At 39.0% G+C, this 27407-nt stretch overlaps 1 protein-coding gene and 2 long non-coding RNA genes across 6 annotated transcripts in view; 1 reads left to right on the top strand and 2 right to left on the bottom strand.

The window, feature by feature from the left end:
- Positions 1 to 401: 401 nt before the first annotated feature.
- On the bottom strand, positions 402 to 14553 carry LOC126263024 (uncharacterized). 3 transcript variants are annotated; one of them, XR_007546799.1, is made up of 2 exons: positions 14478 to 14553; positions 402 to 1780 (listed from the first exon to the last, which is right to left on the bottom strand). It is a non-coding gene; the product is annotated as an uncharacterized LOC126263024 (long non-coding RNA). The 3 variants fall into 3 exon arrangements; XR_007546800.1 differs by lacking the exon at positions 14478 to 14553 and adding an exon at positions 12382 to 12916; XR_007546801.1 differs by lacking the exon at positions 14478 to 14553 and adding an exon at positions 11794 to 12364.
- LOC126263035 (uncharacterized) lies at positions 14062 to 27407 on the top strand. Of its 2 annotated transcripts, none has more exons than XR_007546804.1 (3): positions 14062 to 14737; positions 19267 to 19671; positions 26861 to 27407. It is a non-coding gene; the product is annotated as an uncharacterized LOC126263035 (long non-coding RNA). The 2 variants fall into 2 exon arrangements; XR_007546803.1 differs by having other exon boundaries at positions 14063 to 14403.
- The window catches only part of LOC126263014 (CLIP domain-containing serine protease HP8-like), a 107688-nt gene continuing 101016 nt past the window's right edge, over positions 20736 to 27407 (bottom strand). The window contains exons 6-7 of the mRNA XM_049959982.1: positions 26852 to 26947; positions 20736 to 22588 (exon numbers count right to left, since the gene is read on the bottom strand). Coding sequence (XP_049815939.1) covers positions 22272 to 22588; positions 26852 to 26947 — 413 coding nt within the window. The 3' untranslated portion in view covers positions 20736 to 22271. The remainder of the gene's footprint in view (positions 22589 to 26851; positions 26948 to 27407) is intronic.

The raw sequence follows: 27407 nt of genomic DNA, 5'->3' as shown, positions 1-27407 counted from the left end.
AATTCCAAAACAGTATTGACTGTGATATGCAAAGGTCCACTTATTTTCAAAGTAAAAATAGTTTTTTTTTTTAATTTCAACTACTGAATATTTTATGTGACTAGTGAAAATTTTGAGTTTGAGTAGTGTCAACTAATGTTGCCTGCACTTACAATTATGTTTACATTTTTATTTATGAGTACTATTTAACGTTCCATAATACAATGAATTAAAACATACACGATCTCCCAAAAGACTAAAGAACCTGTAGATTAATAATGTTTGTACCCAACATTCGCTTTATTCCTGAATCTCAAGTAAATGTAGTTACATTTCTTGTATGTCAATTATTGGTTCTGTCACCTTACTACCAAAATTAATGTTAGACATACACATCATATGCAAAAATAACTACTAATTACTTCTAACGTTAGAGGTATTTTATTTGTTTATAGAATAAACAGTAATGGTTTCAACAATAACTTCTGTGGCACACACTACTCACCTTCAGAGTTGGAGGAGAAATCCACTGCAGTGCTCTTTTATATTTTACAAAAAGTTAAAAATTTTTCTTAATAAAATCTGTTGATAGTCAAGGTTGCAAATAAATAATACAGGGTGTCCATAAAGTCCCTTTACAACTTCAAATTTTTATTACAAAGGCAGTTGTTGAAATATCTTAACAACATTTCTTTTATTGTAATCAGTGTTTACATAAAAAATTTTGACAGTGTTTAATAGACCTCTATATGGGCACCTTTAGTGGCATGAAGCACATCAAGACGGTACGCAATTTCTTGCCATGTTCACTGTAGCACTGCGTCATCAGTGGTGGCAATGGCATTACGAAACCTTGGCTTTAAGTCAGCAATGTCCCATATTGGTGTTTGTTACACAATATTTTTACATACCTCCATAAAAAAAAGTCCAAGGTAGCGATATCTGGTGAACACGGTGGCCAAGGAATTGGCCCATCCCTCCCAATCTGCTTGGAAATGTTTCATTGAGGAACTGACAAACCTGCAGTCCTCAATGTGGTGGTGTACCATCTTGTTGGAAAATAACAGTTGGTTGTACGTCAATCAGTTGTGGTGCTAAATATTTGGTCAAAAGATTGAGGTAAACATCTGCAGTAATTGTTGACTCGTTGAAGAAAAATGGACTAACTATTTGGTTGCACATGATTCCACTGCACACATTCACTTTTGGATTATCCCAGTGAATCTTCCTAGTCACACGGGGGTGTTCAGATCCCCAGATTCTCACACTGTGTCTGTTTAATGTCCCAGAAACATGAAAAGTTGCCTCATCACTGAAACAAACTCACTTGAGGAATGCTTCATCCTCTGAAAGGTTCTCCAGCATGTTGAGTGCAAACTCTGTCCCTTTTGGCTTGTCATTTGACTTAAGTGTCTGTAACTGTTGCACTTTGTAAGCATACAACCATAAGTTCTTGTGGAGGACCTTATGCACAGTTGAACGTGGTAGTTGCAACTGTCTGGCAGCAGTGCGGATGGACTTCATAGGTGAACAAATGAAGGCATTTAAAATGCAATTGGTGTTTTCCTCAGGTGTTCTTGGTCGCCCACTCTTACCTTTATCCAACACTGTCTGTCTCCAAAAATTTTTTGTGCCATGCATGGATTGAAGGGCGTGATGGTGGATCTCTTCCAAACTTCGTTCTGAAGTTTCGTTGGGTCTGAACATCCGATTTTGTCTCAATAAACCAGGACACATGTTTTACCTTCTCTTGAGGAGTTGCCATTTTATAGAGGTTCAGTTCCTTCTGTCAACAGAGTATCTGAAACACAAAAGTTTAGTATATATAAAAACTTTAGTAAACAGTGATTACAATAAAATAAATTTTATTAAAATATTTCAACAACTGCTGTTGCAATAAAATCTTGAAATTGTAAAGGGGGCTTTTATGGACACCCTGTATTATGTGATGACTGCTTTCAGAGAATTGCATTAAGGTAAGCCACGAGAAAGGATTAAGAATCCTTAATACAGACAAAAAGTTAAATACATAGTGATTGTAAAAAACATGTGCAGTGTGTACTCATAAAATGGGACTGAGACTCAATGTCTGCATCAAAGTGGACACTCATTCAAGACATATACCATTGAGATAAAGCATTGAATATACAAGACCTATGAAATAAATGGGAGATGTCAACACATAATAGCACACACAACACCATGAACCATGCATGCAAAATCATTACACCAGTAACTTTTCAACCAGAACATTACATATAGGAATACAAGTAAGTCCAGTAGTATGTGGCCTCACTTACAGTTGTAAGTAAACCACCCAGCTCTGCGTGCTCGCGCGGTTCACAAGGAAACACCAAAATGCCAACAGACGATATGCAAGTGCACATAGTTACAGACAGTATGAACATGGTAATATACAAAGAGAAAACATTGGATACAGGAATTAACTAAAAAATGCATGCATCTCCTTCTTCAGAATTTGAATGTGTGGCACCCCTTGTAGAGGGGTACCACTTTGTCTGGCAGAACTTGATCAGCTTCCTACCGACTATGATCTTTATCTTCTTAATGATGGTAGCTGCCCATAGCTCTTCCCCTAGTGCCATGGCTACAATGCACTGGTCATTACATGATGATATTTGTGACAGTGTCCACTTTCTACATCTACAATCTGCAGGCCATTGTTAATTATTTGGCACAGAATATGTCCCACTGTACCAGTTATCAGGTGTTCTTCTTGTTCCATTTATGTTCTGAGTGCAGGTAGAACACATCTGTGTGTGCTGTAATTAATCTAATCTTTCCTCATGATCTATATGTAGCAGTGAGTAAGAGATTGTAGTATATTGCTAGAATCATCATTTACAACTGGTTCTTGAAACATTGTCAGTAAATTTCCTTGGGATAGTTTAGGTATATCTTCAATAGCCTGCCAGTTCCGCTTCTTCAGCATCTCTGTGAACTCTCCCATGAGTGAAAAATACTTGTGACAACTTGTGCTGCCCTTCTCTGTATATGCTCAATATCATCTGCTAATCCTATTTCGTATATGTCCCACACACTTGAGCAATATTTCAGAATAGGTTGAATGAGTGATTTGTAAGCAATTTCCCTTGTAGTCTATCTAGATTTTGCCAGTATTCTATCAATAAACCGAAGTCTACCATCTGTTTTACCCCAGCTGAGTGTATGTGATCATCTCATTTCATTTCATATCTCTGCAAAATGTTATGCCTGAATGACGCATTGCTATCAAAGTCACCGCATACTTCCTTTTTTTCATTTTGTGAAGTGCACAATTTTACATTTCTGAACATCTGAAGCAAGTTGCGAATCTTTGCACCACTTTGAAATCTTCTCGAGATCTAACTGAATATTTATGCAACTTTCATCAGACAGCACTTCACTATAGACAACTATGTCATCTGCAGGTTACTATTGATAGTGTCTGCAATGTCATTAATATACAACATGAGCAACATGGGTCCCAACACACTTCTCTGGGGCACACCTGAAGTTACATCTGCATTTGACAATAACTCTTCATTCAAGATAACGTGCTGCATCCTTCCTACCAAAAAATTCTTAATCTTGTCACAAGTTTCAGTTGATATTCCATATTATCATACTTTTGACAATAAGCATAGAAGTGGTACTGAGTCAAATGCCTCTCAGAAATGAAGAAATACTGCATCTGCATGACACATAGATCCAAAGCTTTCAGTATTTCATATGAGAAAAGTGCGAGTTGGGTTTATCGTGATCAGTGTTTTTGAAATCCATGCTGGTTGGCATGAAGGAGGTCATTCTGTTTAAGATATATCATTATATTTGAGATCAGAATATGTTCTCAGATTCTACAACAAATCAATGTCAAGGATAATGGACTGTAGTTTTCTGATGATCCTGTCACTTCCTTGCTACTGCCAGACAGACTGACCATCACAATGGGTGCTTCAAAGGGTCAACTGGCAGTTATCTGTCTCTGCTGATACCTTTGTCCCCTATCTGTCAGTTTACATCAGTGAATTTGTGCAATACTTCTCCAGCCTGATCATCCACAATGCTGAAACTGCTATTCCCCTTTCTACATGTCCCCTCCACACCAGTTGGTGCCATGGTGGATATAAATGACAAATTGAAGATGCCCCCTATGTTTCACCACCTACCAAGCTGAATCATTAATGAACCTTTCATTGATTGGGAACTGCTTCACTCTTGCCTCATCTCACAATACAGTCCCAAGCCCTGATTCAGATCATAATCAGATGATCCAACAGCTGAATGTTATTCAAAGACTACATCTACTCAGGGTCTTCAACCATATTTGGTTCAAAGGTGTCTTCTCTTCAAAATAGCCAGACAGTATCATTGTTCTAATCCTTAAACCAAGTGAAAACCCAACATCTCTCAACAGCTGCTGACCGATTACGCTCATCAACTTGCCATTCAAACTGCTTGAAAGGGTCTCGGGTCTTTTTGTCCCCCTATCAGTGTAGTTTCCAGGAAGGATGATTTCCAACTGACCATCTGATCTGGATGGAAACAGCAATCCAGCAGGCTTTTTCTAAGCATCAGCATCTTACTGCAGTCTTATTTTGACCTACAAAGGCATATGACACCACTTGGCACCATCATATTTTACTTCCCCACCATGACTGGGACTTTCAATGTCATCAGTTTTCACTCCACTGGTTGTCCCATGTTGCAGTTGATACTTCACTCATCTCTTCATGGGCCAAGTAGAACAGCATCCCACAGGGCTCTGTCCAGAGTGTCACATTCTTCTTCATGACCATAAATGGGATAGTGACCTCTGTGGCACTGCTGGTCATCCCTACACTCTATGTTGACAACTTTTGCGTTTGATGTAGCTCGTCTTAGTAGCCTTGACTGAATGCCAGCTCCAAAACACTATCTGACATGCTTCTATATGGACTCTTTGCCATGGTTTCCAGTTCTCCCCTGAAAAAATGCAGGTTATGCATTTTTGTCATCATACCATGGTCCATCCTGATCTAGAACTCTTCTTGGGTACTCAACATATGGAAGTTGTTCCACAGACTCATTTTAGGGCCTCCTTTTTGATAAAAACCTGACTTGGTTTGGCTGTCCCATATTCAGCAACAAAAGATTAGTTGCATGTGGAACCTTAGTGCTCTCTGCTTCCATGCCCACTCTTCTTGGGGTGAGGATTGTGCTACTCTTTTCCATATTTGCTTGGTCTTGGTGTCATTCTGCCTCTACTATGGTTGCCAGGTTTTAAATTCTTAGACTCAGACCACCATTGTGGAGTTCATGTGGCCACTGATGCCTTCCAGACTAGTCCTGTACACAGTTCCCTTGCTGAAGCTGGAACTTGATGTCTTCAGTTCTGAAGGTACCAGCTCTTGGCCTTGTATGTAATTGCCATTCCACAATTCCATTACCATCTAACACATCCCAGGGCAGGAACTGAGAGACCATTTGGCAGCAATTACTCAACCCCCATTCACTTTGCCAATCTCATGTGCAGGTTTACAGGGCCATTTGCTCACTCAGACATGGAACAATGTCTTGTTGGCTACAGTCACTCTAATACAGTCTGCATTATCAAGGAGACTACAACTGCATGGCATTCTTCCTCGTTCCCCCAGCCTACATGTTCTCCACATTGGTCAAACTAGGTTAACCCATAGTTTTATTTAATGTAACAAGCCACCTATACGTTGTAGTTGTGGAGTCTTACAAACAATAGCTCATATTCTGGTAGAGTGCCTCCTTCTTTTGGCCCTCCATTTTAAGCATAGCATTCTGAATTCTTTGCCTCAAACATCCACAATTTGTAGACGGATGAACTGGGTCTCTGTTTTCTCCATGAAAGAAATTTCCTTGACCAGCTCATATTTTCATCCCTCTCATACTCTGTTCTAATTATTTTTGGATATGATTTGTCTCCTTTTTTGCCACACCTTATTTTCTATTGTAGAGTTCTTGCTCTGTTGAATGGTGTGGTTTAGCACCTTGACTACAATGGAGCAGGGGTGATATGGCTGTGGGCAGGAAGTCTCCTGTCACACGCAAAGCCCTGTGGATGCCCACCAACTGCTGTACCTATTTATCTCATCTTGTTTTTATTATTGGCAGTACAACTGAAGTCCATTAAATTTTTAGCCTCCTCACTCTTACCATTCTAAATCTGTTGCCTTGCTCTGTAACTGTCTTCATCCATCAGTGGGCTGGCAGGAGTCAAAAGTAGGGTGAAACTTTTTTCACTATTGAATGAGCCCTAGGAGATGCCTCATATGCTCTGACTTGCCTATGGCCTGATCCATACACTTCTCCATAAATTCTTTCTCAGCTCTGGCATTGGTATTGTCTTTTGCTTCAATCTCACTGCTCCAATGTACTTTCATCATCAAAACACATACTTTATGGAGGTCACTAATTCTGAATGAACAATCCCTGGATCAAGGGACCAATGATCTTGCTGTTTAGTCCCTTATGCAAGACAGCAAGCTCTTGATGCTCTGGTTAATTAAATTATCATTTCAGATACAGCCAGTGATGATGTTGCAAAAATAAGATTCAAGGGAAAAAATTATTACTGCCTGACAGACTTTTTGCAGTCCCACAGCAATGACAACACTAGAATATGATGTGCAACAGTGAACATTGCCAGCTTATTCCTGACATGAGACACTAGCCACAACTATATGGAAGTGCGGAGACCAAAGTGATTACATAAACTCATGAGGGTGATGTCAAGAGCGACTGCCCTGGAAGCAGTGTTCTTCAGCCAGCCATGACTGCCACAACCATGGCTGACAATAACACACCTCATGGCTGTGGCTGTGTTGGTTTCACTCACATTTCAGTGACTGGGTACACAATTGCTCCATGTTGTGTAACCACCCAAATTCAAGATGCGGTTTCAATTGGTGATCTGGCTTGTAATGCACAACAAATTTGCCTAAAGCTCAAGGAAATTTGCCAAACTAGTTTTACCTTACATGAAAGATATGGTGGTAGACTGTATGTGTTAGACACTGCAACAAATTAATATCTCCTTATAGACCCTGGCTCTGAACTGAGCATCATTCCTGGGGAACAGGCACAAACTGAACACATAATGTGTGTCATACAATTTGGGCAACAGACACTCATATCAAACTATTTGGAACTGTCAAGTGCACTGTAGAGCCTGGTTTGCATGAGAAATTTACATAGAAATTTGTGGTCACAGACATTCATAAATCGATGTTGGGCATGGCATTTCTTAGCTGATTTTGCCTCTCCCTGATCTAACATGAGGGATTCTCAGACAAACCAGCAGTGGAGAGTCAGAACCTGGTATCACTGGCAGTATGGCAGCATGTTCACAGGTAGCTTCTGAGAAAACTCTTCCTGCACAACCCCCTTCAGACCCTACATATGACATTTGCCTACAATAACTTAATACCTGCCAGTGTTTGAAATCCAAACTACAAGTGGCAACAAAAAGTCATAAAGAAGGAAAAATCAGAGGCTGTGGCTACACGATGAGAATTATAAAGCTTCAGCACATTCATTAAATAGGGAAGTGGGTACTACACAGTCATATCTGTGACAGCTAAAAGGTGAACAGCTCCCCATCTCAAATTTCTAGAATGAACAAGACAGCACCCACTGAGACATCCACAGACTACACACATGGGCAGTCAGTGTACTATGCGCCAAAAATACAGACCAGTGTAGTGAATGTTTCTTATAGTGCTCATGCGTCTCCTACTTGTGCCCTGTGCATCCCCCACATGATGTGTGCAACATACAAACACAGAGGTGTCAACCACAGCACAGAGCACAAAATTAATGCCACACCAGGCTCACTGGTCTACCATAAGGTGTGCAGCATGCTACCAACTAACCCCGTCCGGTTGGCCGTGCAGTCTAAGGCACGGCTTTCCGGGCAGTAAGGAGCGCCGGTCCCCGGCACAAATCCGCCCAGCGGATTTGTGTTGAGGTCCGGTGAGCCAGCCAGTCTGTGGATGGTTTTTAGGCGGTTTTCCATCTGCCTCGGCGAATGTGGGCTGGTTCCCCTTATTCCGCCTCAGCTACATTATGTCGGCGATTGCTGTGCAAACAAGTTCTCCACGTATGTGTACACCACCATTACTCTACCACGCAAACATAGGGATTACACTCGTCTGGTGTGAGACGTTCCCTGGTGGGTCCACCAGGGGCCGAACTGCACTTCGGTGTGGGGTGGCGGAGGGGTGAACTGGACTGCTATATTCGTCGTGGGGTTGTGGACCACTGCGGCTGCGGCGGGGATGGAGCCTCTCCATTGTTTCTAGGTCCCCGGTTAACATAACATCACATAACATGCTACCAATTAGATTATGAGCAGATGAAACTGCTATCAAGGATTTTCTGCAGGCAGGCACAGTAAGACCATAAGAGATGATGTGGTGATTAGCAGGCCCTGAATGCCCACACTGTTCTTGACTGTTACCCCATAACAAATATCCAAGAATACTCAAGCCTCAACAGGCACTTCCATGTTCAGTGTTCTAGACTTTAAAAAAGCATACCTGCGAATTCCCACAGCTACTGAGGACATACCCAAAACTGCTACAATAGCACCATTTGTGCTCTACAAATTCTTGTTGGTGCCTCATGGTTTTCAAAAATGCAGCCCAAAGGTGGCAATGCTTCATTGTTAAAATTCTTCTCAAATTTCCATTCTATTTATTATACTTAGACATTATAGTTTTTCTGGGATCTCTGCAATAGCATGATAAAACACCCTTTGACTTATTTTTGAGACCCTTGAACATTTTGGAATAGTGATGAAGATAAATGCCAGATGCACCAAACAGAAGTAATATTTCTAGGACATTCCCCCAGTTGAGTCAGGGTTTGACCCACGACCCGATGAACAGAACATATTCTTCAACTTCCATGGCCAAGAAACTATCAGGAGTTATTACATTTTCTTGGCATGATTAGTTTTTACAAATGCCACATGCCTCTGATAGATGCATTGGCTGGAAAACAAAAGAACAAGTGGCAAACGGACTCTTCCATGGACACCCAAAATTCAACAGGCCTACAACCAAATTAAACTCAGCTCACTACAAGCCACAATTTTGGCCCATCTTGTCACCTTGTCAATTACCTCTGATGCAAGTGAAACCACAGGTGGCACAGTCCTTCAGCAAATAATTGCGAGCAAGAACACCCATTACCTTTCTTTTTGCAGAAGGTAACCATGTCCGAATGTAAGTGGCTGGCTTATGCTCATGCATGAGGCAGTGCCCCACTTCACAGAAGACCTGATAGATTGGCTGCTAACAATTTACATGGCCCACCAACAGCTAGCAGATTTCCATAAGCAATCCCAGAAAAGACCATTCCCACATTAGTTCCACCACCTCGATTATGTTGCTCAGTTTTCCGCTGATGTCAAGCATCTCAAGGGTGCTGACAATGTCATGGAGGATTACCTATCTTGAGTCAATATACTGTCAGTTAACATCAGCTACAACAATCTCACCAAAGCTGAGCAACAGGGTCTGCAAATCTGTGAACTTCAAGGTCTATGACTGTATTGAAACTGAAATTGTGCACTACCCCTGCTTCCTCCACGTAAGCCTGGTGTAGTATTGCAACACCAGCTCTGTCCACTAGTTTTTTTCACTATTAGGAAGCCTATCTTCAATAGCTTACAGTGACTCCCCTACTATCAATCTTGTTTGTCTGGCCTTATATGAAGCAAGATTGCAATCTGTGGACTCAAACCTGAATGGCTTGCCAGTGTTGCAAAGACCAGGTGACATGCTCATTGAAATCATGGGCAATATAGAATACTTAAGGTTGGTTACATCATATTCCAATCGATTGGATCAGCCCTTTACTGGAATCAGAAATTTGCTGGTACATTCTTTCCGTGATCGATCGCATCACTTACTGGATTGATGTGACATCCATGCCAGGTGTAACAGTGGAAATGGCAGTGGGAGCATTCATATAATTGACTCATGTTTTGGCTGTCCAGTGTCCATCACTACTGACCAGGGCCACCAGTTCGAGTCTGTATTGTTCTCTGAGATATGTAACCTTTTTGCCGTCCAGTGCTACCATATCACAGCCTACACAGCAAAAAATTTGTGGAGTGCTGGCATTGAACACTCAAGGCAGCAATTATGTTGATCAAGTCCATAACCTGGATTCTATTGAGCTTTCATTCTACATTCAAAGAAGACCATCGAGCTCCGTTAGCAGAGATTTTATCTGGAGAACCACTCAGCCTACTGGCAGATTTCATCTCTCTAGTACAACCAGTGGCCACTGCAGAGTTACCAGCCCTAGTCTGGGCAGCGAAACAGTGTATTGCATAAATAAGACCACCATTTCCCCAATCACAAGGCTCACCAAAAATTTCTTTCACAAGGCACTAGCAGACTGCAAGTACATTGTGCTACAAGACAGTACAATCAGACCAGCACTGCAGCTGCTGTATTCTGGACCTCAATGAGTAGTGAAATGTGGAGATAATACGTTCAACACACAACTACAAGGGAAGCTGGTCATCAACTGTGATCATATCATATGAAATCAGCCTGGATTTTCTGAGGTACACCCAGTACAGTTGATACATGTGCTGCTTGGGCAAAAGACAACACACATGTTGTAATGAGGCACAGATGAACATCATTCAGAATACTAAAAATGATTTCAAGGTGAGCCTTGATCTGCAACAATTCAAGTCACATGAAACAAATGTAAAAATGGTAGATAGCTTTGTTGTTGTTGAAAGAAAAGCACAAAGAAAAGACAGAATGAGCATGGTTTTATTTTCAGACAGTTGAACTAGAGACAGTAAATTCAAACCTATCATCTCTTCTTGTTCTTACTACTATAGTTGCTAAAAAACAATTGCATCTGGTGTACACAGAAGAAGATATGGTTGACAATGCACCACTTTATTTGTCACTGTTACAAATGATCCTTCTGCTGCCACAACCCAAAAACTGCAACACCAACCAGCAATCTCAATATGGCCATAACGAATGACCTCCCACATACCTTAGTCAGTATCACTTGGACAAAATAAGTGGAAGGAGAAGAGGCTCTTTGGGAACATTGCCATTGATGACATGAAATATCACATAAATAAAACTCTTTAGCAGCCATATTTATCTCTCCTGTAAGAAGGAATATCTTTAACATTGTAGCTTTCCTCTGTTTGCGGTGAACATCTATTTTGTATTCCCTTGATGTTTCTGTATGCTCTGTTATTAGTAATAAAATTCCTGTTAACTTTCAGCTTCAATCTGCAAGGCACCAAACCAGAACTCCTACAGATATATTTTTGTTATTGTGTGTTTGTTAATACCAGTATGTTTACTTTTTAGCCATGTATGATCATAACCAAGAAATTGTGTTGTTAATGGAAATCCAGGATGTAAGTAATTTGAAAAGAACAACAGGCTGCTACTTACTTACAGCCACCAACAGTTCAAAAACAGTCAGTGTTAACCAGCATGTGTCCTGAAATGACTATTTATGAATGTGTCTGGTGCTTGAAGAAATATTTGTACAATATTTATAGGTGAGCGGTAGTATGTTCACATTTTTTAATTATAACCCAACAGAATTTTTTTGTTCTTAAACAACTTACACAACTTCAAGGTGTTGTGGCTCAACAGTACCTCACAAAAATAATTTTGTGTAGGACAGATGAATGCACATGTTGACCCAGGCTTACCATGTAACACAATTTGTTGTTTGGACAGTTTAGATAACCATCAGGCCTTTTCGAGTAATTATAAAGAATAAATTCCAACATACCTTGCAACAGATTCAAAACTTTTTTAATAGGTAACAGTCACTATAGTTTAACACTTTCGCTGCGGCGTCGGTGCAGGTGCGCAACTCTCCAGTGCGGCCCGGCAACGTGCGAGTGCGGGTCGGTAACACTCTGAAACGGCAGGTACTGTCATGAAACAGATTATAAACTTGTGCTTCCACGCTATCATCACTCTGAAATTCTTTTGCAGCCTCTAAATGACAATCTCTGTGGTATGCCTCGTCCTCACTACACAGCAAATCACTGTCGTCTAGTACACTTAGTAACTGTTCCTCTGTCAGTTTAACACTTTTCCTGCTCCTTTTCACATTGGAAGGTCCAGGTGTCTGTTCATTAGTCTCCATTACGAACAATATATGTTCGATAACTGACCACACAAAGGTGTACACGCTTTTATGCTAGCTTAGACGCTGCAACTAGACTGCGTAATCCGACAGTGAGCGCGGACGCTTATAAGCGTCAGCCGCACTGGCTCGTGGCTTGTTGTGATGCTTATAAGCGTCAGCTGCAGTGAAAGTGTTAAGTCAGATTGCAATGCAATTAATACACGTAAAAGAGATGTAACTTACATGTACAAGCAGGGTGACCAGCTTAGCGATTTTGTCACTGGATCTAGCATTTATTAATTCAGTTTGGCAACAAGATTTTAAGTTTTGTGACATGTCTTATTTCTGCCGATTTTAAAAGTGTTTTAGCAACTACTCTGGAGTCTTTTAAAGAATGGCAGTAAATTGGGGTCAACAGAAACGTCCGATCTTACTCGTCGGCTTTGACCCGTGACGTAAGCGTGTTGTGGTGTGTGACGTCATTACGGCGCGGAGTTTGGTTTGCGATTGTGGCGTGTTTGTAGATGTCTTGTTTTTATTTGTGGTGCTCTTTGGTGGTGTGTTCGGTGGTTTATTTTGTTGTATAGTGTTTGTGTGTTGTATTTTGGAGTTGTGGGGGAGGGGGTTGACGTTTGGGTGGGTTGGGTTTTTATTTTAGTTCAGTATTTTTTCGTTGGTGTGTGTGTGTGTGTGTGTGTGTGTGTGTGTGTGTGTGTGTGTGTGTGTTGGCCAATCTAGTTTGTGGAGCTGGAACTTTTTTGAGGTAAGTTCCGTTTTTTTTTTTGGTTATTTATGTATGTTTTGTGTATTGGGTATAGGTTGGAAACATCCGATCTCACGCGTCGGCTTTGACCCGTGACGTAAGGGACCTACACATTGATCTGTAGCGTAGCCCTGAATACAAGGTTAGGTTGGGAGTTTCTTTTTGGAATGCGGCCGCGGCAGCGGCCGCCTATGATTCGAAAAGATTTGACACTAATGAACATGTATACGTAATATGAAGCAATTTGATGAACATATTGATCTGTAGCGTAGCCCACTTGAGGTTAGGTTGGGAGTTTTTTTTTTTGGAATGCGGCCGCGGCAGCGGCCGCCTATGATTCGAAAATATTGATTTGACACTAATGAACATGTATACGTAATATGAAGCAATTTGATGAACATATTGATCTGTAGCGTAGCCCACTTGAGGTTAGGTTGGGAGTTTTTTTTTTGGAATGCGGCCGCGGCAGCGGCCGCCTATGATTCGAAAATATTGATTTGACACTAATGAAGCCTGTGGGGGGATGGGGGGGCACTGCAGACTCCCCCCACCGCATAACGACACATGATGATCAAATTTTGAAAAAAAATGAAAAATTTTTTCCGTACCTGCTAGACTGCATAAGTGCCGATGTATGTAGGTGTAAGGGAAGCTTTCGTTTCTTAGTTTTCTATTGGGGGATGTGATCGGTAGGTTCTGTTGAGCTATATAGGTTAAGGGAAGTGTCCGATTATGGATACGAATGTGTTTTTTGGTATTTGGTCAGTTTTGTGATGTTGATTTATTTCGTTGTTTTGCGTGGTTTTGAATGGCGGTCGGTGGCTACATTTCTGTATATTTAGTTTCTCCCCACCCAAAAACCCCTAATTTCCCACGCTTGTCCCGTTACAGTCATTAGGCTTTTTGTGAAACTTGTGTATTTCAGTGTTTACAATACGTATGCGATGTTTTTATATCCGCCATATTGGAATTGTTTATAGTCGTTTCCGCGGTATTTGTGACGTCATGGGTCAAAGCCGACGGGTAAGATCGGACGCTTCTGTATTTCCGTAAATTGTAAGTTTTAGTTTGACATGAAATGTGAAACAGTTGTCACAGTGATTACATATAACTTTCTTATTCCTCATTACGAGCCACAAAATATCAGTGTTGGCAGGGCAAATATCAATTACAAGAATTGAGTACATGTTTCCTATGTATCACTGTTTTCATACATAAGCTCTTTGTCTTTAAACATGTCTGCTTGTGTCTGTATATGTGTGGATGGATATGCGTGTGTGTGTGCGCGAGTGTATACCTGTCCTTTTTTCCGCCTAAGGTAAGTCTTTCTGCTCCCGGGATTGGAATGACTCCTTACCCTCTCCCTTAAAACCCACATCCTTTCGTCTTTCCCTCTCCTTCCCCTCTTTCCTGATGAGGCAACAGTTTGTTGTGAAAGCTTGAATTTTGTGTGTTTGTTTGTGTTAGTTTGTGTGTCTATCGACCTGCCAGCACTTCGTTTGGTAAGTGACATCTTTGTTTTTAGATATATTTTTCCCACGTGGAATGTTTCCCTCTATTTTATATATAGACTTACCTTAGGGGGAAAAAAGGACAGGTATACACTCGCACACACACCCATATCCAACCACACATACACAGAGACAAGCAGACATTTGTAAAGGCAAAGAGATTCGGCAGAGATGTCAGTCGAGGCAGAAGTACGAAGGCAAAGATGTTCATTACAGGTGAGGTATGAGCGGCAGCAACTTGAAATTAGCGGAGGTTGAGGCCTGGCGGATAATGAGAAGAGAGGATATACTGAAGGGCAAGTTCCCATCTCTGGAGTTCTGACAGGTTGGTGTTAGTGGGAAGTATCCAGATAACCCGGACGGTGTAACACTGTGCCAAGATGTGCTGGCCGTGGTTGCAAAAGCTAGAATTTTGTGTGTATGATTGTGTTTGTTTGTGTGTCTATCGACCTGCCAGCGCTTTCGTATGGTAAGTCAAAGCGCTGGCACGTCGATAGACGAAAGGATGTGGGAGAGGGTAAGGAGTCATTCCAATCCCGGGAGCGGATTGCGCGCGCACACACACGCACGCACGTTCAGTGACCAGTTTTCATCCAAAGAACTGGGCAAGATCATTCATTTATTTGGACGGGGAGGCAGACAGTGTCTGCCACCTTTCAGCCAGTCAGCAATGACAGAATTGAGGCGCTTGCCTGCCATCTTGCTCAAACGATTTTACAGAAACTATTCGGTAAAACAATTGATTATTGCATTATTTATAGATTTATATGTCAAGTTCATGATGATGTGTTCATCATTTCATTAATGGTCACAGTTATTGTGATATTTACATGGTAGTAACGCACTGCGCGAAATTCAAACATGTTTGCAGTGAAAAATGGGAGTCGCTATGATTTTGCATTTGGTGCAAATTACACAATATGTTTCTGCATGTGAAATTTAGCTAACATATCAAATATTTCTTTAGACTGAGATGGAGGTCTCTCCATCACATCTCGAGAAAATTGATCTGATGTAACACATTCATTTGCGATCATGCTAAGCCAGCCATAAAGCCAGAATGAAATATCCACAACATCCCTCCCATTTCATAAATGGTTTGAAATATCGAAATGAGATTTTGGCAAATGATCGCACACAAATAGAAGAGTTTTTTACCATATGGTTATTATGCAAAGCTTCATTGTCTACCATGTTATTCCACTAACAATAGACTTTTATGATGAAAGAATGTAAGTTTTAGAGGCCATCGATAGCGGGTGAAACGAGAAATGCTATGGGTTTTGGAACAATGTGAGTGAAGACATTACATGCTTATTCTGAACAGAGGATGTGGCTTTTTTAATAAGCTACTGACCTTACTTTTCCTCAGTTCCCAACTTAATAAATCACCAATTTAGAATTCTCTGACAATTGCGCCACAATATGTTAGAGAGGCGACACTGTGTAAACTCTGCTGTGTTTTGGCAAAAGAAGCAAATTTTAACATGACAACCAGAAAAATGTGTAGGTTTACTAAAAATTCGCCCTTCACAATGCTTCTCTGAAAGTTACAAATCGTTAACATGCCAGGTGAAAATAAATTGCTGCATTAAGCGGGATTATTTTCAAATGCTAATGAAAAAAGGGGTGACAGATCTTTTTGAGTGGTCACCATGCAAGTGTGGATGTGGAGGAGCTCCACTTAACATCTAGAAAAAATTTGAGTGTAGGTTAGAGCGGCAGTTCCCCTCTAGCACTTGGCATTTCCCCTACAGCGCCTCATCACTCTGCCAACACATGCCCTGCTGACTGTGCATTTACTGACCACGATATTCTGTGCAGACTCTACCACAGGCAACAAAAGGCATACACATTGGCTACCTCTTAATAACACATTCATTTATTTTTATTTACGATTATGACGCTTTGGATCAGTTGAAGAATAGGACACACATTTTATGTTTGTTGCTAGTACTAGTATCCTATTCTTCAGTTGATACTAGTGAAGGTGAAAAAACTGAGATACATAAAATCTGTATCTTGTACTTCAGTTGACCTACAGCCGATATATATCTCAACTGAGGTATCCCATACCATTGTTACGTATGTCACTTTTTTCCCTTCTAAGACTAGAATCCTATCATACATTTGGCCTATGTAGATTGACAGAAGAATAGGATACTACGACTTTCTACCATGAAAAAAGCGACATATATGACATTACGTTTGAAATACGGGTATGCATGATACATTTTCACCATCTGTTTTCTTTGTACTACATTCCTTTGTCAACATTTGTCTTCGCAATGCATTTGTGGTAACTTGTGACATTTTTCAAAGCTGTGCACTATATACCATTATTCAATATTCTGCAACTAAATGAATGCACTACTGACACTCTTACCTCAGCCTTAAATGCTTGTATAAGGGATAGAGGTGTAAATTTTGTAAAATTAATAGCAATTGGGACATGCTACTGCAGAATTCCTTCCTAGTAATTTATACTTTCTAATCAGAAAAACCTACAACTGGTTCTCCCATTCATCAGTTAGGCAAGTCGCACACAATGAATTGTATGGAGCAATTAAGGAAGGAAAATTACATTTGAAAATTTGAATGCAAGTGTTACTCATTAGCTGCCCATTTCTGTAGGCGTGAACAGAATATTTCAAGACAGACTGGCCTCGAGAGCCAGAGACTGTGGTGATGTGTGTGTGAGTTGCGTTTGAATGTGTATGTTGTCTATTTCTGACAAAGGCCTTGTTAGCCAAAAGCTCACTTTCTGACAGTCTCTTTGTTCTGCCTATCCTGTGATTCAGCATCTCCACTACATGGCGAGTAGCAACTGTCTTGTTTACAATATTGTTAATTTCATCTTGGATTTTCCATTGTTTTATTATTATTATTATTATTATTAAACAGAAAAAAAATCTCATGCCTTTATTAAAAACTTACTAACTCCACTTCACTGTAGAAAATAGAAATTTCCAGTATGAATTTTAAAGTAAATAACTATCTCATAGCTTCAATGTTATACTTGAGTCAACTTAGCTGCACACAGATGCCGATTGATGGTGGAATCGTTGACAAAGCAAGCCTCGTTTCATCATCTATGAATCAGAGTGTCTGTCTGTCTGTCTCTGTCTCTCTCTTTTTAATTTCAGTCAATGCCAGGAAGCCCATTTCGCACAAATACGTAGCTGAAAATGGTAATAGCATCTGAAATGGCATCTCAGAGACAGCCAGGTATTTGTGGCTTGTTGACAACCAAAATGTATCTAAAGGTCCTTTGAAAAATTATAATTTCAAATCTGCCAGTTCCTTTTGCAAACCTAAACCTACATTATTCAGATGATATTTCGAATCCACAAATGGATCATGAACCCAATCACAATCTTCAATTATTGAAATTCTGCTGCACGAGTATTAATATTCTTTAATTAAGTGTATCAACACCTTATTATCATAAGTCACAGGCCATACAGCTAAGAACATCTCACACAATCCATTTTCAATCTTCTGTATCCACAAATTTAGCTTATTAATAAGTCCTTGAGTATTATCCAAACTAGTCCAAATACTTTTGTTTCCTCCTTCCATTTTTCCTACAGTATATTGGTAGTTTTTACTTTAGGGACCGCCTGACAGCAACTGAATGAAACAATTTTAGTGCCATTTTTCTGCTTAATCCATATCATTGTGCAGAAATATCAGAAAGATATGCTAACTTAGATACCCATTCATCATCTGCAAATGAATCTGCATTTTAATTTGCATTAACACTTGACCTCCAGGTAAACGTCGTACTTCTGCCTGTAGCAGAAGTGTAGTGTGCTGTGATCCCATTTCTTGACACAAAACTTCAAAAAGTTTCATATTTAGGAGCTACAATTTGATGAAGCCCACAGATTTTACTACTTTGTCTTTTACAATTTTTAGAAGAGACAGCAAAGACTTAGTAACAGTGACTTCTCAGTGAGTAAGACAATGTAATGAGAAGGAAAGTTGCTACTCACCATATAGCACAGATGCTAAGTCATAGATAGGCACAACAAAAGGACAGTGTGATTTCAGTTGCCTAAGACTGCAGTTGTGTGAGTTGCGTTTGCATGAGAGAGAGAGAGAGAGAGAGAGAGAGAGAGAGAGAGAGAGAGTGTGTGTGTGTGTGTGTGTGTGTGTGTGTGTGTGTGTGTGTGTGTGTTTTTGCCAATGGCCAAAAACTTTAATTGTGAAAGTCTTTTAGCTGTGCCTATCTGTGACCCAGCATCTCCGCTATATGGTATATAACAACTTTCCTTTTCGTAGTATTGTTACATTCCATCCAGGATTTTCCATTGTTTTAATAAGACAATGATCAGTTATGATTAACTTCGCATACTTTACACACGAATCCTTTCACACAGTATGTCACAGAAGCAGCCCCAACTGTATAAACACTAATGCAGTCAATAAATTACTTGCAATTATGTCCCCATCATCATATCCTATGTAGGAAAGAAGTTACGCATTACTGCCAATATCAGTAGATTCATTGACTGAAGTGAGAACTTATAACTGTTCTTAATTTTATCCTTCAAAATACCTTTGATGTTGCCCATGTTACTAAATTAACAACTGTTCATGTCAGCAGAGGGCGATTTTTGAAATTTCAGTAGCAGCTACTGAACCAAGGACTATTTTTACCACTCTTTTATCACGTGGGCATTAACAACGTTTCTACTATTGTGTATAGTTATTTGGTCTTACCTTATAGCTAACTTCCTGTACTTTTAGTGAAATGTGACACACACACACACACACACACACACACAAAAGAAAAAAAAATATATAAATAATTATCACTTTATTGCTTATTTCCTGTTTCTTTTCCAGACTCAGTGGTTTCACTTTAATAACACTAACAGAAAATACTAGTGTTGCAATCACAATATTCACACGACTGCACAGCACAGCTGTGGTGAAACTGAACTGAAATACTCAACAATGGAAGGTCCAGGATGGAATGACAATATTGTTGAACTGAAATACTGTCTGACAATGTAAGAATCCTTTGGTGGCATACAAAAATATCAAAGTTTAAGCAGTGGCTTTAAACTGGAACAAATATCCAAACAATGCAATAAAATTAATAAGGGAGGAGCATTTTTGCTAATCCCAGAATTTTAGGGAAATGCATGTACAGCAGCCATGTATAAAAGATGTTGTGTTACGAAGTACTCTCTCTCTCTGGCAGCATAACTGGTGCAGTGGTACAGGCGAGAATACAATGAACTTAAGGTAAGCAAAGTATAACAACAATAATGAGTAAATAAATTACGTTTAATTCTTATGAAAATATAGCAGCCATCAGCATGTATTAAATTATCTTCTTACAGTAATATGTAAAACTTTGCATGACACCTTTCACTTCGTGAAGGTACACCAGTTGCAGAACACTTCAATAGAGAACACCCATGCAAAATGTCATTCACATTATAGGTCGCCAGGTGAGACTATTGGGCCACTTTATGTTCAAGGACCCTAATATAAAATTTTTATGAAACTGTTATTATAAGAGATAACTGCAAATGTGTTATACATCTTATTTCGTGTTGAAATTTACCACTATTTATTGTAGGGAACAGAGAGTTTCACAACGCTGTTGGGGTATTTTCTAATGGAATGTAATTTCTCATCTGCTGCTTCTACATTGTCTTAAAATACCTTACAATTATAATACAGAGTCGGCCTCTTTCATTTTTCTACTAAAGTGTAATTTATTAATCTCATATTTTATCAATGCTATGGACAGTAAAACAATTTGTGAAAGCAGCTGGTATGTGAGGGTACAAAATTTAGGTGAATTAAATTCAGGATTTTTCCTGTCCATGTTAAACATACAATGTTTTCTGTACTCTGGCCATTTCTAAACGAGAAAGCATGTCGATAATCTATTTTACTGTGAATGTTGCACTGTTTAAATACTACATAAGGGCATCGTTTCTGTATGTAAGCTATTTCATATTACTTCAGATGTTTCCCATTTTGGAAAAGATTTATATAAAAGTATTACCAATTAATACGAGTTTGATGAAAAAAACCATATCAAGAATTTAATACATATTCACACCCAGAACCCTTTCAGTAAGCACGCCTTATACTGCTGTTGTGAAATGTAGCCCTGCTGCTATGAATATAAAGAAACTTTGGCTTCAATATAACTATAGCTGTTTTGGATCATTAATCTCCACAATGTTATCAACATTAAAAGCTCTCTAAGCATTGAGTTGACTGTCTCTTTTACTTGGGATTATTAGTGCCACCCCCCCCCCCCCCCCCCTCCCCGCCCTCAGAAATGGTTTATGTGAATTTAGTCACCCAGTCTTATCTTTTGTCACTAGTTGAGCTAATTTTCAAAATTCTTTACCAGGCAACACCTGTTTTTTCTGATGCTGTTGCAGATTATCATTTTCATTGGTTGAAGGGATTTTTGCTAACCAGCATCCTGATATTGCACAAATATTGTAATGCTCCAGTAGGGTTTTGACTCTGAAGAGATGATCCTTGAATTACTATCAGATTCTCATTTGGTTATCTTTCTGAAACTGTGCTGATAGTTTAAATAATTAACTGGAACTTACTTAAATTCTAACTAATACTATTACAGTTGACAGTTTAAGCTTAGTTCGGGTGTTAATATTCGTAATTTCACACCTTAAAATAATTTATACTTTTCTGTCACATGAATATATATTAATATAAATGAGGCAATTAGATAACAATGTAAACACAATATTATCAAGTTTAAATCCTCAACTGTCGAGATGTAAATCTGAGTACAACAATTTAAAAACAAAAATTATCTCTTATTCTCTCAATGTTAAACAAGCAGCTGATGAGCAACAATATTAGGTTCTCAAAATTACCCGATTCACTGGCTAGACAGTATAATAGTACAAATAATGTGTGAACAGAGGAATGACACATCCACATTCTTTTTGCATTGTATGTATTTCTAACAACAATAGATTTAGATAATACTTATTCAGTCAATTTTGTTTCTTAGTTCACAGTGGTTTTAGTGAAAATAATGAAGATCAGACATTAAGTTTATTTATCACAACACACATTTATCACATAATGTTAGTATCACAATCAACAGCATTTGATATAAATAAAATTGAAGGTATATGTTGTGAAGAAACATTCTTTCTTTCATGCATTATCAGCAAGAAAACTGTAATGATCAACAGTAATATAAATCGAAAATTTTTCTTGTAACATTGAAAGCTCATCAGTACTGCTCCTGCAGTTTTTTATCTGACAAAGGTGTACTATTAAATGAGCATTTAAGATTACAATGCTCTGAAGAAGCAGGCACCTAAAATAACAGTTTTACATCATGTCTTAACTATAATATGATAAATTAGGGTGTTATCCAGTCTTTTAACCAGCTGTCGCAGCTGTGTTCCAGGTACTTTTAACCTTATTCTTGTAATCACACAGTTCATGTACTGCCAGAAATTTTCAGGCAAATTACCTTATTTCAAAAACTTCCATTTTATTGTTGTTACAAACAATCAGCTTTAATGAGACTGAAATAAGGCAGCATATTCTATGCCTGTAGCATTCTGATTAGTGTATTGCATCATCCACATTACTGACATGTAGTCTTCACAAATAGCACTTCATTAGAGGTGCATAATTACCATATATACAGAATATACACTCTGAAAATATTTCACTTTATCTTGGTAAACAATCTCTATAGCATGATAAAGATCACACAATACAGCCAAAAATAAATAAAAACAGTCATTGCTATTGAAACAGTACCATATATACAACAGGTATCACAATTGTGGTCTTCATTTTCATTATGAAAACAAAATGTAGTTTCATGGCTGCATATTGTCAAGTATCCAATCCATGTAATATGCCACTCTTGTGTACACTCCTGGATAGCCCTCAGATGCACACTTCTTAGGGCCAAATGAAACTATTCCATACTGCACCATCACTGGACCCTTGTTACTGTTTTCATTTATCATTAAAGGCCCTCCACTGTCTCCAGCACATGAATCACGCCCTTCAGAACCTCCTGCACATATCTGTTTGATATTAATTACTGCACCAGTTCTTTTATATGCTGCAGCACATCTTTGTACAGGTACAACTGGAACTGTCACTTTGAGAAGCTTTGAACTGCTGGTTCCTGTAACAGAATTTTACTTTTACTTCATCTAATTGTTTATCTTTTATACTCTTATTGGAACAAGTTTTACACAGGCACTTAGAAGCACAGTGATTTTAAAACTAAATTTTCATTAAAACGCTATTCCAGAACATTATAGGCAACACATGAAATTTATTGATGTTATATCCAAAACCATCCATCATCCATACTCTGCAAACCACTGAAGTGTGCAGCTCAAGGTACTTCCCATTATGCTATGCATCAAAATTTCTTCTTTCATTTGTGCACCGAGTATGGGAAGAAAATATCAGTTTTACATCTACGAGGAATGGTGTTATGAGATGTGACTGTGCTAGATGACTACAAAAAAGTGGTCTGACAGATGTCATGACACAGAGGAAAGATGACACGAGGAAAGAAAGGATAGGGTGGTGGAGATAACATTATCAATTTTGATTTAATTTAATGATTTTCTAAGCCATGCAAGGGTTGCAGAAGAAAGGTATATGAAGAAAAGCAGTTAAGAATGAATTAAAACCAATGATTCAATTCAATTCAATTGATTTAATACAAAGTATCTCAATTATAGAGGTTTACATTTGACCCATTGCCATTTATCATTTATATCATCTGTGGAAAAAAATCAAATGATACATCTGGAATTTTAGTATTGCAACTCCTGTGATTTACTTGCTAGCAAGAAATGTTTGTGAGGATACCATCATTCACAAAGCACACTTATTTTACTTTACTGTTAACTTGACTATATGGTTCATCACTATCTTTGTGGAATAACTATTTCCCTACATGAAAACAGCTAATGTCTTCTTTTGGCAATTTCAGTGAATAAATTTATTAGTTGTTACGATTTTTGAACACCTGATCCTAAGGCATCACTCTTTATAGTATTATATTTATGAATGTTACCATTGTTTTCAATCAGTGAGCAATAGTTTACAACAATTTTTAAAGGACAGCAAATTTACTGTTTGGTTGTGGGCAGTAAGCCAAACTGTCTATAGTGGACTTCACATATTACTCTTATTACACACTCCTGTACAATGAGCACTTTCTTCACCAGTGAAGAGTTGGCAGAATACGTCTCTGTAAGATATCTATGAGTGAAAATAAAAACAGTTTGTCAACTTTTTGACAGCATCTTCGAAACTCTGCTCTTACACACAATGCAAAAGATTTTAAGTTCCAGTGTTTAAGTGGATCAATAATATTTAACTTTTTTTGCAGGAGAGAGGGGGGGGGGGAGGAGTCATTAGCCTTCTGACTGGTTCAGTATGGCCAACCAGAAATTCTTGTTTTGTACCAACCTCTCCATCTCAGAATAGCACTTGTAACCATACATCCTCAATATTATTTGTTTGCTTATTGGATGTTCTCCATGCTGGTCATATCATGGGGTACTGACACTGTTTATTGGATGTAAAAGGAAGGGATTTTTCTTTAATTGTCCTGATTCAAGATCTTTTCCTGGTTACCAACTTATGCCTATTGTGTGTCTGTCATAATATATAAACTGATAAACAATGTGTCATTGGTGAGGGTCCAGGCTGAAAATGTATCTGGAGAAGCCCCCAATAATGGTGAAATACCAACCTGAGGGTTTGCCTGCCATATGGCCAGACAACCAGGAGAGGTTGTTTGTGGTGCCATTTCATTTCATAGCTGGACCACTTTGGGTTGTCATCCATAGAACCCTTACAGCACAGGTTGCATTGACAATATGCTATGCCCCTTTTTGTTCCCTTCATGGCAAGCCATCTTGGGCTTACATTTCAGAAAGATAATGCCCACCCGCACTTGTTGCAAGTTTCTACTTCTTGTCTTTGTGCTTGCCAAATCCTACTTTGACCAGCAAGGTCACCAGATCTCTCCCCAATAGAGAACATTTGAAGCATTATGGGCAGGGCCCCCCAAGCAGCTCAGGATTTTGATGATCTAAGGCACCAGTTTGACAGACTTAGGCACTTTATCACTCAGGATAACCAACAACTTTTCAATCAATGCCAAGCCTAATAACAGCTTGTGCAAGGGCCAGAGAAGGACCAGCACATTATTGACTTGCTCAATTTGCGAAGCTCTTCCTCTTGAATAAATTGTCCAAATTTTCTGGAATTGGTAATAAACACTGATTTTACAATAGTTCTCACACTTATCTGCCCTTTATGTCTTCAGGGTTGTGTGGCAGATATATTTTTGAACATCTGATGGTACACCTCCAGACTCTGATCTTAAACAGTCATGTGGTTGCCACTTTCCCCAATGACTACAAAAATTCCAAAGGAATTATCAGCATTTAACAATGCAAACACTCAAAACTATGTAATTTCTGTTTCATTTATTGATTTTCACTAAAGTATTTTCAGGGGGAAAGAGGAGTGTCATCAGGCCTAATGCAGTACACATGGTTACCTACTATGTATTATACAACTTCAGTACCTGTCCGTATGCAATAACCAGTTAATAATTTTCAAGGAAGTTTTATTTACCATTTATAATGTAGTAGCATCTGCATCAGATTGGATTACAGCACTTTTATCATCCACAAAGAGTCCCTAATGCCTGCACCTTGCGAAGGTGGTGAGCTTGTAGGACATATTTCTGTGAAAACTTAAAAATGTTACATGAACTCAGCCCATTGTATCTGTCACTGTATCCATATTGGCTGAATGTGTTACTGTATTACTGTCACAGTATCCTAAAAATTCAGTGATCTTGCCTTGCCTCACCAGTACACTAAGGTAAAAGACTCCCTATTTCTTGATGCCATCAATAAAGTGAAGGAAAGCATTGTGTTGTGACAATCTCCACCAAGCAGATGTGTAAGTGATTCAAGACAGTTCTTAATCCATTCTGGGTCCAGAACCTCATGCACATATAAAAATCTAAGTGCAGAAGACTTCCTAGTAGTGAGGGGGACGGGGGGTGGAGGCAGAGTGGGGGGTGGGGGGACAGAGAGTGGGGGAAGGAAATGGGTGGTGGGGGGGGGGTGAGAGAGATGTGGAGGGAGAGAGAGAGAGAGAGAGAGAGAGAGAGAGAGAGAGAGAGAGAGAGAGAGAGAGTGAGTGAGTGAGTGAGAAAATCCAACAAGTTTCATTGGTGTAGTATCAATAAAATTTAACACTGCACCATTACATAGAAAATTTATTTCTATTTAAGAAAGCCTAGTTTTGGAAGCTTTAGATTCACCATCTTGTAGTTAATTTGAGTTTCACCATTAGAAAGAAGATGATATTCTTTGTCTCCTTATACAGGGTGATTCAAAAAGAATACCACAACTTTAGGAATTTAAAACTCTGCAACGACAAAAGGCAGAGCTAAGCACTATCTGTCGGCGAATTAAGGGAGCTATAAAGTTTCATTTAGTTGTACATTTGTTCGCTTGAGGCGCTGTTGACTAGGCGTCAGCGTCAGTTGATGCTAAGATGGCGACTGCTCAACAGAAAGCTTTTTGTGTTATTGAGTATGGCAGAAGTGAATTGACGACAGTTGTTCAGCGTGCATTTCGAACGAAGTATGGTGTTAAACCTCCTGATAGATGGTGTATTAAACGTTGGTATAAACAGTTTACAGAGAATGGGTATTTGTGCAAAGGGAAAAGTTCTGGACGGCCGAGAACGAGTGATGAAATTGTAGCACGCATCCAGCAAGCATTTGTTCGCAGCCCAGGAAAATCGACTCGCAGAGCTAGCAGAGAGCTGCAAATTCCACAATCAACTGTATGGAGAGTCCTACGAAAAAGGTTAGTTATGAAACCTTATCGTCTGAAATTGGTTCAACTACCGGAGGCGATGCATCGGCCGCCAGGCAGCCCGTGACAGAGCACTTCATCACTGGCCTCCAAGAAGCCCTGATCTTACCCCCTGCGATTTTTTCTTATGGGGGTATGTTAAGGATATGGTGTTTCGGCCACCTCTCCCAGCCACCATTGATGATTTGGAACGAGAAATAACAGCAGCTATCCAAACTGTTACGCCTGATATGCTACAGAGAGTGTGGAACGAGTTGGAGTATCAGGTTGATATTGCTCGAGTGTCTGGAGGGGGCCATATTGAACATCTCTGAACTTGTTTTTGAGTGAAAAAAAACCTTTTTAAATACTCTTTGTAATGATGTATAACAGAAGGTTATATTATGTTTCTTTCATTAAATACACATTTTTAAAGTTGTGGTATTCTTTTTGAATCACCCTGTATTTTAGTCTGCAGTTTTGACAGTTGTATTTAAATAATAGAAATTAAACATATTTTATAATGAAATATTTACCTGTTTCAGTAACTCCCCAGCCAGCAACAATCATCCTCTTCTTGTTAGGGTTCATATACTGTTGCTCTTCTCCAACTGGTAAACAGATTGGCTTCACTGAAATAAAATTACATCAAAAAGTCAATGAAAGTGTAGCACTTTACTGCCTTAGCTGTATTGTAATAAGGGAATCAGTGTTGTTTTTCAACTCGCTTTCGAATGTACAAGTACACATTCTATTAGTATTAAAACTTAATTGTCTGTGAAATCTTAACGTTAATTTCATGTTTAATGTAGTTTTTAAATGACATTGTCCTTCTGTTGTGTTTCCAGTTGACATTTTCACTATTCTGTAATCTCAGTGATTATTTGTGTAAATTTAAAGTAGCACTACATTGCCTACATGTTTCTTAGTTCCCCATGTAAATTGTTTGTATTCTCTGTATGTGAAGTTACTATATTCATCAATGAACAATTTTGTGTACATTTTTTTAAATGGCAGTCCATTGCCTTTTTTTTCCCAAACTACATATTTGTTAAGAAAAATGACTTGTCCTATATCATGTGTACTTTGTAC

This window comes from Schistocerca nitens, chromosome 1 (genome assembly GCF_023898315.1).
Source record: "Schistocerca nitens isolate TAMUIC-IGC-003100 chromosome 1, iqSchNite1.1, whole genome shotgun sequence".
NCBI lineage: Eukaryota > Metazoa > Arthropoda > Insecta > Orthoptera > Acrididae > Schistocerca > Schistocerca nitens.
The sequence above is the reverse complement of the archived record's forward strand: the minus strand, read 5'-3'. Positions and strand labels throughout refer to the sequence as shown.